We start from the raw sequence: 12734 nt of genomic DNA, 5'->3' as shown, positions 1-12734 counted from the left end.
TACGATGACAAAAGCTAGGAATGTGCTGAGAATGCTTATACAATCATGCATATACAAAGTTGTATGAAGATGTATTATATAAAGTGTAGATGTCAAAACCAAGATCATGTTATTGATTGTTCTATATAGAGCACACTCTGCAAGTGTTATAACAGCACCATAATCTGGTCCAGCTATTTAATTACATAAGCAAAAATGTGACCAAAATATTTATCTATCCGACAAGAATTCACGACAAAGATGATCTCTCCGAGTTCCCCAACAAAGCTTGACGGTGAAATTATTGGAAGCAGGTTACTGGGAAGCTATCACCATAATGAAGAATTAGATTACCTGGATGTTGAGTAGTAAGAAAAGGCACCTCAGTGTATTTGTGATGGTGCATGGCTTATAGTATAGCCTCGAGACCAGGCCGATTAAAATCGGCCTGGTCTCGACTTATATAGATGAAGATGGCTGCATGGGTTAACCAACTGATGCACTTCATTATAGAAGATGAAACAAATTATAGTGTCTGCATGGGAGGCACACACGTATGGACTCTTTTCCTCGTTCTTCAGGAGCCTTAAGGGCTGCTGATATATTAAGGTGCATGTCTTTATAGATTTGTCTGTGCATGCAGGGAGATCCCTTTTATTAATGTCCGTGTATAAAAGCAGTTGCAGAAAGTCTAGCATCATACTCACTGAAGATCAATCAACTGCCTCTTCAAAAAGCTCTAAACTCTCCGACGCTACGTATAAGAAGACATGAAGGCTCTCATCATTGTGACTGTAATAATCATGTTTAGGCCACTGTTAGTTGCATGTATACTTGTTTCAGATCAACCTCCCTCCTCGTTTTGCTCACCTCCTTAACTTAAGTCAGCCATTATTTGAGGTCAAAGTCCTTTTTTTGCTGACATTGCATTATTTTACCATGTGCCATGTTGCAAGTTGCATTGTGCACCAAAAAGCCAGTGCGTAAAAAAATTAAAACTATTTTTTTCATACTCCGTCCTTTTGTGTATTGTTGTCAGTTAAAAAAACAGGATATAACGTCATCAAAATAATAATTATTTTATAATAATGGGATAATGAGTAATGAAGGCCTCCCTCCCTCCCTCATCGGGGTCGAGCTAGTATTCTCATCTGAAACAAATGCAACTAACAGTGGCCTCATAGAGAAACAAAGGAATTTATAGTTACCAAAAAGGTCCAATGAACCCTACAACAGGTTATACAAGGTCATAGCAAAATGTGTGTGACTACATGGACCGGAGAAAGTGTCTCTGGCTGCTTATGCAATGTGGTTGCTGCATTGTACACGATCCAGCCCCTCCTTCTTTTCTGCAGAAAACTGCTAAGCCAGCAATAATAATAATCTGTAAAGCGCATGCGCGGAAAATCTTAAAAAAAGCTGACACATGAGATTTCTTTACATTTTTTCGAAATCAAGCCCGTTCTCAAGACTCTCGATTCTTCTACTCGCCAATCAGGTGGCCGGCCACGAACACTAAAGAATCTTCTCGAAGGCTACACGTACATGTATGGCCGGCCATACACAACGATATCTCCTCATCCATCACACTTGACTCGATAAACATTACAAAGACCAGTCATCTCATTCATAATTATTATTTTAAACAGCTATTATGTTTTGAGGGGCCCCTCGTTATTATAGAGCTCTATTATTTCAATAGTCACTCTATTGTGTTGTGTTGGTGTTGGAGACTATGGTGCCTGGAATAGAGTGACTGGTGAGGAGTGTTGTACTAGCATATTACTGTGGCTGCAGTTGTGTGTGTTAGATGACCTGCTCTATTGATTTATACAGAACTGAAAATGGACCACAAAAAACGTTAAAACTGCAAAATCAAGTGTCTAAGTCTACAAAATAATTATCTTTAAGACAAGCTATCTACTCAAGTCCCCAAGTCAAGTATCTCCAGCCACTCGAAGAACAACATTCTCATCCTCAAGGACAGTGAGTGTGTATAATCTATATCACATTACATTAAGCCCCTCCCCCTAGCTACTGTTGTGTGCTCTCCTCTCATGCAATCAATACACACTATGTATACTGAGCTGCTCTGGTTGATGTGTATAATTGTTTCTACAGGGACACTGGAGGAACATGCAAGGACTCATACTGGCACTCCTCACCTGGATAGGAGGCTGGAATGGCAGTTGTATTTTACTGAGCATTACAATTCTGTAGTTACTGAGCATTGTGTCCAATTAGCATGCCATAATGATGTGTGCTAACCTCTGACACCAATCACCTCTTGTCACAATACATGTTGTGAGCCGGCCGGAGACCACTAATGGAACTCTAATAGAGGAAGCGTCCAGTCTATACAATGCACTGCTACTACTCAAGTACAAGTCTGCATGATAGGGATCATCTCTCTACGTACTGACAGAATTAACAAACTTCCCCATCCTTAAAGATGAGTGAGTGTGTATAATCTGTATCACATGACATGCCCCTCCCCCTAGCTACTCTTGTGTGTGTGTGTTTGTAAGTTACTGAGCATTATAATAATTATGACTGACATGAGCATTATTGTATTAGTACTGAATTCCATGTTATGTGTTCCTCACCTCTATACTAATAATCTATTGTGTTTTACAATACAGACTACTGTTGGAATTCCAAGCATGCAATGCAGAGCTGATTAATTTTAACTCGAACAAACAAACTATTAGACATGTACTGAGACTGACTCCTTTATATAGTATTGAGTCCCACTCCCCCCCCCCCCCCCCATGCATGTGTCCCCATGCATGCCTCTCTGCCATGCTCACCAGATTACAGGAAACAGCAAGCCTATCTACTATATACTCCTACTGCTATACTCAAGTCAAGTCTCTATATCACTGGAAGGATTTCAATACAAACAACGTCCTCCTCCTTAAGGACGAGTGAGTGTGTGTGATTTGTATCACATGATACTAAGCCCCTCCCCCTAGCTACTCTTGTGTAGCATAAACTGTATACACACATAGTGTTAAATGTTAGTATTGAGAGGCTTAAGTGGTCATAGTCTAGTAGGCATGTGTATAATTGTTTCTATACAGGGACAGTGGACGGACAGCGACTGATACTGGCACTCCTCACCTGGGTTGTACTGCAAGGGTGGAGTTATATCCAGCATTATAATAATAGGCATCATTATTATTACTGCATGAGCATTACATTACATGCTGTGTCCTAACCTCTGCCCTAACAATGTTATTATCACAATACATGTTCTGGGAGACCACTGGCGGAATTTGGAGAATACTAGAGGAAACAACACTATACAGAGTATCTACTGCTACTATACTGAATTAAGTCAAGTCTGTATGGAGCATCTCTTCACCGGCAATGACATCACTGGCATTGGTGGAATACAATGTCCTCCTCCTTAAGAAAAAGTGAGTGTGTATAATTATTATATAATGTATTACAGTGGAACCTCTGTTAACAACCACCTCCGAATAAAGGCCAGTTGCTATATAACGGCCAGGCACTCAGGTCCCAAATAACAGTTTGTGTACTACAATTAAAACAACCTCTCAACAAAGGCCACCTCTGATGTATAAAGGCCAAAACATTGATCCCCATGCATACAAAGGTGTTAGTTATAGAGGGGTTCCACTGTACATGCTCCTATAGCTATAATTATAGTGTTGTGTGTGTATTATGAGTTGCAACATTATTGTCCTATACAATTGTGTGTGTGTATTCTAACCCTCTGCCCTTGTACCCACAGCTACTACACTCAACTACATCTCATCAGTCATAATTCAATCAACTCATTTTATTTATTGGGGGCCCCTACATATTTTCATTTATTTTTTCGTTTTCGTTGTTATAAATCATGAAAGAAGAAGAAAAATGATCAGGAGGAGGAGTGGTCAGGCCACACCTACAATGTACATGTGACCACACCTCTAATGCTAGGCCACACCCACCTTTCCACACCTTCATGTGAGCTGTGGGTGTGCCTAGTACTACATACACACATGATGCTTTGTCCCTGTGTAGACAGTACGTATAACTATACTCGATTTCTAACCACCTGGATTTAACAGAACCTTCAAACCAACTGGAAACTAACAGAACCTTCTAATCAATTGGACTGGGATAGCCTCAATAGGTAGGTGGTTTATACAACAACAATTGCTTGAGACTAATGTATTATGCATTTGCTGCAGATATCCCAGATGGTCCCATGGGCGGGGGGCCAGCGATGCAGTGCCACATACTCGCGACGGTGCTGGCTGTCACACTGCATGGAGGGAGGACTATCTCTCTATAGTGTGCAAGAGCACTGCAAACTGAACACACTTTTGTAATTTCAATTTCTCAATGATTTGCTATAATTAATGTGGTTTTGAAAATTCAATAAGAAATTTGAACACAACAATTGTTGGATCAAGAGTTCATTAGCGCAACTCCCACAGGAAGCATTCTACCATACCTATACGTCACAATATACAATCATTGCAAATGTAGATTCCACAGTGTATACATGAATGCAGGCATAATGGTGCATGTACAGGAACACTTGCTCAAGTCAACTAATACTCACAATTAATATTAGTTTGTATAAGAAGCTTCATGGGTATGATAATTATAGATTCAAGCAGAATACTGGAATCCGGAAACGTTTCACATCCACGTCACGTCATTACTGTATCATCTATGATTGTATGACTGAATGTGAAGCTGGCAATACTAACAGGGTAGTGAAATAAGAGTTGACCTTTTTTAGCATGATTACTTTTAAAAGCATGCCTTATTTCCCCCTCTACTTCACAATCCTGTATAACACCCTCCAAGCCGTCCAATGAGTCGTCCTCATGCATCCTCCACAGTGTCACCTTGTACTCCTCCATCATCTACAACTTCTCGTACACATTGAAGTAACGTATACATGTGCAAAACATGAGTATAATTATTTATCACAGAAGCTTTGGATTAGTAATAAAAAGTTAGCTATACCAGATGTTGACTGCCACCCATCAAAAGCATGCATCCTATATACACTAGCTCCACTGAATAGTTCCTTGTCGATCATGACTAACCACTCACTTGTAGTGCTGCGATGCTCTTTGCCACATTATCTACTGCCACTAGCTATTTACTGGAGTATCCCACAATTCTAGCCTCGATCCCAGGCCTAGTTTTCGCTTTTATATATTGTTTGCCTAACCGTTATAAAAGCGAAAACTCGGCCTGGGATCGAGGCTACCCTCAATTCCCGAGCCTTGCGGAAGCTCCCAGAGGAGGATCGTCAGGGTCAAAAGGTCTTAATCATAAAGCTGCTTCCGGAGGACTTTAATTGAAATTCCACTCATCTACTCTTCCTTTAGTATCTCCAATTCACGTGGAGCTCAAAAGCTGATCAAGCCATACTAGTATTACCATAGATAGCTTTCACCCACCTGCTATTAAAGTTCAAACAGACTGATCAGAGAATTATGGCTGAATCATCCAGGGCTAGCAGTACTAGAGATGAATGTGCTAAACGTGCCCGAGGGACTCCCACTGGAATTACACCCAAGCAACGAGCAAAACAAAGCCGAAGGCTTATGGGCTCAACCTCAAAGAAACAGCTTTCATTTTCTAATTTGAGTATCTCTGGCTCCAAAGCTAGAGATTGGTCAACTCCCGAGAAGAGGGTATTAGTTGAATACGTTGAGGGTATTGGCGATAAAAAGAATTGGGTGTACTCTAAGAGGATATCAACATGGGAGAAGGCATCTGCAGTCTTGAAACAGCAGACTGGCATCTTAAGAACAAGTAAGTGATTATTAAGTGACCAATACCAATTAGCACGCCCTAAATGTGAGCTTTACTGTATCCCATAATAATCCTATATAACAGGTGGAGCCTGTCGATCTATGGCAACTTGTAAATTGCCGTCATTGTTTAAGAGTGTCGAAGAAGCAAAGCAGTTCCTTGACGGAGAAGCTATTTTTTCACAGACAATATCTACAGAAACCTCTTCAGAAACCTCTTCAGAAAACCTAGTATCACTTGCTGAGCTGCTCACCACAAACTCAGAGGACATCAATACTACTCCTTCGTCTCCTATATGTTTCACTCCAGTCCATGTTTTTGCTGAAGATACGATGAAACCCTTTAAGGAAGAGTTTTTACTGCTGTGTGCTGAGGAACAGGTCCAATTGATCGGAGAGCTCTTTCAGAGAGTAGTGGAAAGTGAAGGTGTTATTGTTCCAACTGACTTCATAGCATTGTCTTTGAGAGCGATGAAACAACTGAAATGTAGCGGTCGGAGTAACTTTTTGTATGGGCTGAGCCAAGGATTAGGAGAACAGCGGACAGATGGTAGTGACTCAATCTTCCCTTCAAAACGATTGATTTCAGGCCTATTTGAGCACTGTGTCAACTTTTTTGTTGGTTCCTCAAATGTAAGAGTATTTATAATTATACTGAAGTACATGTATAAAGCCTGCTGCGCACTGTAATAATTATGTATAGATGCATAATTATTGTGATTGCAGAAATTCACTAAATGCAAAGTTGCCTATTTTAGTGCGTATATAATTATTATAGTGTACATAGTTATTTTGATGTTCCTTTCCCATGTAGATTCCTTGCCCTAAAGACTATAGATTGTGGATTGAGACAATGTACACTCTTTTCGGAAACAAATGGCTTAACCTCCACAGTGGACCGATGTGGAAAGTGGAAGGTACTCAACAAGACAGTGGAGCAGATGTGTGCATACCACTTTCAAGTTCAAGACAAAGCACTGCTGTATGTTCCTCTATCTCACTTGTAAATTATAGTTTGATGCTTTTTTCACAGGCCAGGGTTAATATTCCTGCTCTATCAGCAAGGACAATCCAGCGTGGTATTGCAAGTAGTGATTTCACAATCACCTCTGATATCCAAGTGCGTATACTCAAATTAATATGGAATTGTTCTCATGATAAAAATTATACAGGTTGCATCTATTGAGCAAGCAGCGGCACAGTTGCCTGGCTCACGTTGGTGGATTAAGTCCGATGGCTGCGATGTTGTGTCTGGGCTAATGGTGTCTATGAAGAATATGTGGAATGGAGATGTGGACTTCGGTGATGGGCTACTCCAGAAGCAATACAGTGATTACTTGAAACGATTGGAATTTATTGACAACCTCTCTGTGTGTGACGAAATCATGTTGATTTCAAATCTCCAGAATGTTGCTGTTCAATTGAAGGAGGATGGCACATGTGTTGATTCAGGTAAGGCCACTATACAAATAAAAGCAGGAGTGCATGAATATACAAATCATATTCATGATGCAGCTTTGAGAAAAGCACAAAAGGAGTTCGAAGAGAAATCCTCTGTATCTACAACCGATAAAGTGCTTTATGCGCTTGGCTGGAATGTTGATGAGTTGTCTAGGTTAAATCAGCAGTGCAGATCTCTACTTGTTGAAGTATCCACCCTCAAGGAAAGTATTAGAGATCAAAGTAGTCCAAGCCTTGGCTTACAGTATGCTGTGGGTAAACTGCAAGGTACTTTAAAAGAGTTTGTGAAGGCAGTCACTCGACACCAGCGAACACCTGCTACCCATGTGCTGGTCACAATGATTAGCCCGAGTGAAAGAAATCACAAACCATATGCTCTCCCAATTGCATGCATTCCATATGTTGGCCTAAGTGAAGCAAAAGCCCGCTCACATATCTCTGCAGTGGCTGAGGAAATGGTGAAGCAAGGACTTCGTGTTGAAGGTTATTTAGAAGCCTAATTCAACTGTATACTGATCTCCTTTTTATTGTCTTGCTGTATAGGGTTTGTGAGCAATGGAGAATATAACGTCTTCAGACATAAAGGCTATACTCGTCCTTTGTCAGTTTTCCAGATTCAGTCGCAGGCACGGAAAAAGTACTCTTCCATGAGCGTGAAAAGGATGAAAGAAATGATTACATCCATAGGTGAGAACTTCATTAATTGATATATAAAAATGAGTTATGGCATCCAATTACCAGAGTCAACTGATGGTTCCATTCAAGCTGTTAGAAAAAACCCAGCTGTTTCGGCATCACTACTGAAAGAAATTCACTCATGGAAGAGAAGTGGTGCATCCTTGGACGACATTGTGGATAGGCTAAGATCACGGTGTGTTCCTCCTGAGTACGTGCCTAAGCCTTGGATGCCAGGTAATCAACTTTATTGTGAAATGTTTGTACACGGTATCACTTTTCCTTCAGGAAGAAAGGAAGATTTATGTGACAAGTTGCGATCTATTATGTCTCAGCTGGAATATACCTACCAGATTTGTACATGGGACGATCAAGGTGTGCCTTTCAAGACGCATTTTTATGTCCCTGAAGTACACCCGACAACCAAATCGGAGTTCCATGAACGTGAGGATGATGCTCATATTTTGAAGGTATTAATTAATTGCTGGACTACGTATATAGTATAAATGTAGCATGAAATTTTCGAACACTTATATTTCGTGGAATGGCCTAGCTCTAAAAGCATTTTGTTGCACAATGTTTGTGAAATGACTGCTTACCGTTGCATGCCATGCCTTTAATCTCTGAACGTTATAGCAGATAATTCTGAAACATTTTTGAGGACTTATTTCATGTAGGATTGCTAACCCACGAAATCAGCGAAAATTAAGCCCCTCGAAAATGTTGCGCTTATACAGTACTTATATATACAGTACGTAACATTGTGTACTTCGTATATATTATATAGAGAATGGCAACTTCAACTCGATGTGGTGGCCCTAATGAGCTGAAGCTGGAACGCTTTTCACCTGCATTGGAGGATCCGTTGTCAGGTTTAACCTATGCAGCACTCACTGGACAACGCAAACAATCTGTCCGTGATGCTGAGAGGTTGTTCTCGTCTTCAATGAAAGAATACATGAAGAAAAAGAAATACGACTTTGAGGAAAAGTATATAACAGTGATCCTGAATTGGCGACGTGCATCTGACGAGAGAGGATTGTCTGAATCTGAACGGAGCATTTATAATCTGGAGATGTTAGAGTTCATAAAAGATGACCTAATCCCTTGGCACAAGCAGTGTGATCTAAGTTCTTTAGAAGTGAACAGGTATTAAAAATACCTGTTTTTAGTGTAACCATTTTTTCATATAATTATATAGGCTTCCAGTGAAGATCAGAGGTTTCACCAGGGAAGTACTAATAGCACTTACAACAACCATTGAGAGCAAAGAATGGATTAAAAATCGAAATTTGTGTGAGAACATGCCTCCCGAGCATCCAAGATCTAGCTCAACAGATGACGTAGAATGCTTTTTTAGTCTGCTCCGCAGCATGATTGGTAATCATTTCACTGTAAAGGATGTTCGATTTGTATGGAGAAAATTGTGCAACGAGTTTGCAAAACGTCTGAACAAAGATCTCCCATTCTTTTATTATACTTCCACGAACGAGAGATTTATTGAGGCTGATCGTCCTTCATTTGAAGTTTTCCAACGTCCTAAAAGGAATCCAAGACACCAAAGAGTTCGCACAAGAGAACAACCAGGAAACCTGGCACCCGGACGAGCCACACTTGTACAGGCTGGTGCACAGTCTATACGAAGGAGGTTCCATAACCTTCCCATTGAATTACCACCCCCACCACTACAAGCCACAGTCACTGATGAACATTCATATGCTCAACATTAATAATTATAGCTACAGTTACGTAATCACAATTTTCTCATCGTTAATTTTACTCATGGATACCAAAGTCAGAAATTAACGTTTAAACTTGAAATTAAAATTAATGCATCATTAATTGTTCTAATCACTTGCCACTCTGACAAGCAACCACTTTGTCACTCCAGAATCCAAGTTTTGTTATAGAAATCCCGGCAAAATACCCAGATCCTGAATATGTCCAATTAGTCTTGTACTTTATCCAGTCAAACTCGACTCTGGCAATAAGCCCCTTCTTGATGACATCGTGGACTTCATCCAAAAGCTCTTGCACAATGTAGCCGATACAAAACCACTTTCCTTCCAAATAACATTCAAATACAATAGCTTTGGAATCTCTAACATTGTTCGGTTCTGGTTTTAATCGTACTGGTATTACTATTCCTTTCTCGAGTTTGTCTCTAGCGGCTCGCAATGACTGCTGCCAAGCTTGGTCACGAGTAGCACCAATGCATTTAAAGGTGATGGTATGTTCCCGAGCAGTAGCCATACATAATTATGACAGTATCTACTGCTTCACCTTCATTAGAAACATTGTCTTCATCGTCAGAATCTTGAACAATAATATTATTATATGATTCTTCACTGTTTTCAGTGAACATTGTCGTGTCATCACATGTCGTGTCATCACATGTCCACTTCCAAACCACTAAAACGCTTCCGCTGTACAGTCGCATATTCAGTACCTCTTCCACTTCATTTGCAAACTCCTCACCCTGTGAAACCATGGAAAAAGACGTAGTATTACTGTACGGCACTGTGTCTGCTAATAATAATAGCTTCATAGTATAGCTAGCAATACTTTTGGTTGTCACTCATAATTATAATATCCACTTACCTCTACTAAACAAGCTTCGACTATAGTAGCCGTCAATGGAAGAGGAAGTAAATTTGTGTCTGGCAATGATTCATTGCGGAAAAAGACATCCAGAAGTAGGATTTCATTGTCTTGTTGTGCTTGAATTTCAGCATGCCTAAGAGAAACTGTTATTACTGAAAATCCAGGAATAGTGTACTGGTACACTGCTCCCCATTTCAGAATACATACAACTACTTCTTGCTTTGGGGGTAGTTCTACCTCTGGTTCTGACTGAGCCATGTATGTTGATTCAGCCATTTGATTCTGTAAAAGCTGTGGCTTGAGCATAGTATGGCTTGATTAGCTCCACGTGAATTGGAGATACTAAAGGAAGAGTAGATGAGTGGAATTTCAATTAAAGTCCTCCGGAAGCAGCTTTATGATTAAGACCTTTTGACCCTGACGATCCTCCTCTGGGAAGCTCCTTCCTTGCCATTTGTGAAAATCTGGAACAGGAGCGTCTTTAGGTAGATCAATTAGTGTGGATCCGGCCTCACCACGCCTCCATGTCATTCTATTAGTCTAGATCCGGCTAGCTGGGACTCCCAGTTCTAGCTCGTTTTGTTTAGCGTGTCAGAGACTGGGAGAAGATGATTGGCACTCCCTGGCTCCTTTGGATGTACAGCTGTCCAGATCCCTAGAACATACCCTCCATTCTGACGAGTTATCAGTGCATAGGGTGCTTACTAGATTCTTGCCAGCCAGTACAGTTCAAGCTACACACAGCACCGCTCAACTATTCTCTACCCCATTATCTAGCTAAATATCTGGTCCAACTAGACAGCAGACACAGCTAGTTAATTCAGTAAAGCCAGGGGTAGCCCTACTTCTACTGTTGTTCAGTACCCACGGTAACAATTCCTCTGGGCTGGGCTAACTAGTTGAGCCACGCCTCCCAATTCTCAAGGCTAGGTACATGTCTCTGTCTAGCTGCTTCTTCAGCTTCTTGCTCAGTTTTGTGGCTTAGAGAAAGGCCAGCTACTCAGGGGGAAGAGTCGAGATGAAAGTCTGGCAGCCAGGTGACGTCCAAACGGTCAGTTATTCTTTCTACCAACTTTTTAATCTAGTCTAGTCCTGCTTGCACTGCTACTACTACTGCTACTCTTCCTACTACTACTGCTACTCTTTCTAGCTAGTCAAAGGTTTCTTTTTTTTTTAACTACATATGCACAAAGAGACATCAAAGCTTACATCAAAGGACACAGATTTTTAGCCTACTTGACTGATAAGGCCGTTACCTAGACTACAGTTTGTTTGTCAGGGAGGAGCTCACATACAACTAGCTTCATCTAATTCATCATAAGGATTCGTTACCGTTGTTGTAATTTCTACAACAGATTGCCAAGGAAAGAGATAGGGGTCGCCAAACGATCACTTTCCCTCACCAGCCATACACTATCTTTTCTGTGGGTGTGTATGGTAAGGATCATCAAAAAACTATGGAACAGCTTTCTTCCTTGTTAGTAGTTAATCTGTGTGACTATCATAACCCTCTTGTGCTTCTCACCAGCATTGCACTTTCAATCGGCGTGGTCTCGAGGCTAAGTCTCGCGAGGACAAGTCTCGCCATCACATCGATGGAACACTGAAGAAACTCCTGAAGACCCAGTGAGAGTGGAGTATAGCGGGGCAAGAGTGAGGTGGTGTAGGTATAGCCGTACTGAGGAACACACTATGGAGCAGATACCCAGCTCAGCATTTCAAATGCCATTTGATGGACTAATTAAGAATGACAAGCAGAAAGAAACGCTTTGAACGAAGTGATGACAAACTGGCTGGAGGACGAAGGCTCGAGAAATAAGTATGGTCGTCGCAAAATTAATACCAGGAGGAGGTTCAAAGGTCGTCCTGTTGACTTCAGACAACAGTGGAGAGGTAAACAATTATCTCAGTAGTACGTACTGAATGAATCAGGGCTGCATTGAGGGTATTTCTCCCCCCCCCTGGGATTTAGAAGCTGAGGTGGGTAGCACTTGTCAAACTAATGCCCCCCTACCAGGGATAGGTGGGGATTAAACCAATCACATGATCTAATCTCCCTACCTTTATGAGTTCCATCTCTGTAAGATTGTACACACACACACACACACACACACACAGGGTATGTGGTTCGTATCAGCGGTGGCAATGACAAGCAGGGCTTCCCCATGAAGCAAGGTGTCCTCACTAATGGCCGTGTTAAGCTCCTCCTCAAGAAGGGCA

General features: G+C 41.1%; 2 protein-coding genes and 2 long non-coding RNA genes across 6 annotated transcripts in view; 3 read left to right on the top strand and 1 right to left on the bottom strand.

Moving 5' to 3' along the window:
- LOC135338443 (uncharacterized) overlaps positions 1–12734 on the top strand; it is a 90561-nt gene that overhangs the window by 46905 nt on the left and 30922 nt on the right. The gene's annotated exons all lie outside the window — the stretch shown is intronic.
- On the top strand, positions 616–4432 carry LOC135338636 (uncharacterized). 3 transcript variants are annotated; one of them, XR_010395679.1, is made up of 7 exons: positions 616–1738; positions 1816–1965; positions 2101–2435; positions 2622–2906; positions 3063–3401; positions 3740–4126; positions 4185–4432. It is a non-coding gene; the product is annotated as an uncharacterized LOC135338636 (long non-coding RNA). The 3 variants fall into 3 exon arrangements; XR_010395680.1 differs by lacking the exons at positions 616–1738; positions 1816–1965 and having other exon boundaries at positions 2064–2435; positions 3740–3957; positions 4015–4126; positions 4185–4427; XR_010395678.1 differs by lacking the exons at positions 616–1738; positions 1816–1965 and having other exon boundaries at positions 2064–2435; positions 4185–4427.
- Positions 5320–9640, top strand: LOC135338466 (uncharacterized). The gene is made up of 11 exons (XM_064534608.1): positions 5320–5775; positions 5860–6407; positions 6589–6756; positions 6813–6894; positions 6947–7226; positions 7290–7718; positions 7779–7922; positions 7977–8147; positions 8199–8380; positions 8698–9059; positions 9112–9640. The coding sequence occupies exons 3-11, from the start codon at positions 6716–6718 to the stop codon at positions 9638–9640; spliced, it is 2220 nt and encodes a 739-aa protein (XP_064390678.1). The 5' UTR covers positions 5320–5775; positions 5860–6407; positions 6589–6715.
- Positions 9670–11626, bottom strand: LOC135338658 (uncharacterized). The gene is made up of 2 exons (XR_010395704.1): positions 10512–11626; positions 9670–10389 (listed from the first exon to the last, which is right to left on the bottom strand). It is a non-coding gene; the product is annotated as an uncharacterized LOC135338658 (long non-coding RNA).

This window comes from Halichondria panicea, chromosome 7, assembly GCF_963675165.1.
Source record: "Halichondria panicea chromosome 7, odHalPani1.1, whole genome shotgun sequence".
NCBI classification, from domain to species: Eukaryota; Metazoa; Porifera; class Demospongiae; order Suberitida; family Halichondriidae; genus Halichondria; species Halichondria panicea.
This window is presented reverse-complemented; position numbering and strand designations above follow the sequence as displayed.

Bases quoted from the DNA above. Each gene is read 5' to 3' on its own strand.
- LOC135338466 (XM_064534608.1), top strand. From the start codon at position 6,716: ATGTGTGCATACCACTTTCAAGTTCAAGACAAAGCACTGCT. The intron at 6,895-6,946 runs GTGCGTATACTC...AAAATTATACAG, and splicing joins CAATCACCTCTGATATCCAA to GTTGCATCTATTGAGCAAGC. The intron at 7,227-7,289 runs GTAAGGCCACTA...TTCATGATGCAG, and splicing joins TGGCACATGTGTTGATTCAG to CTTTGAGAAAAGCACAAAAG.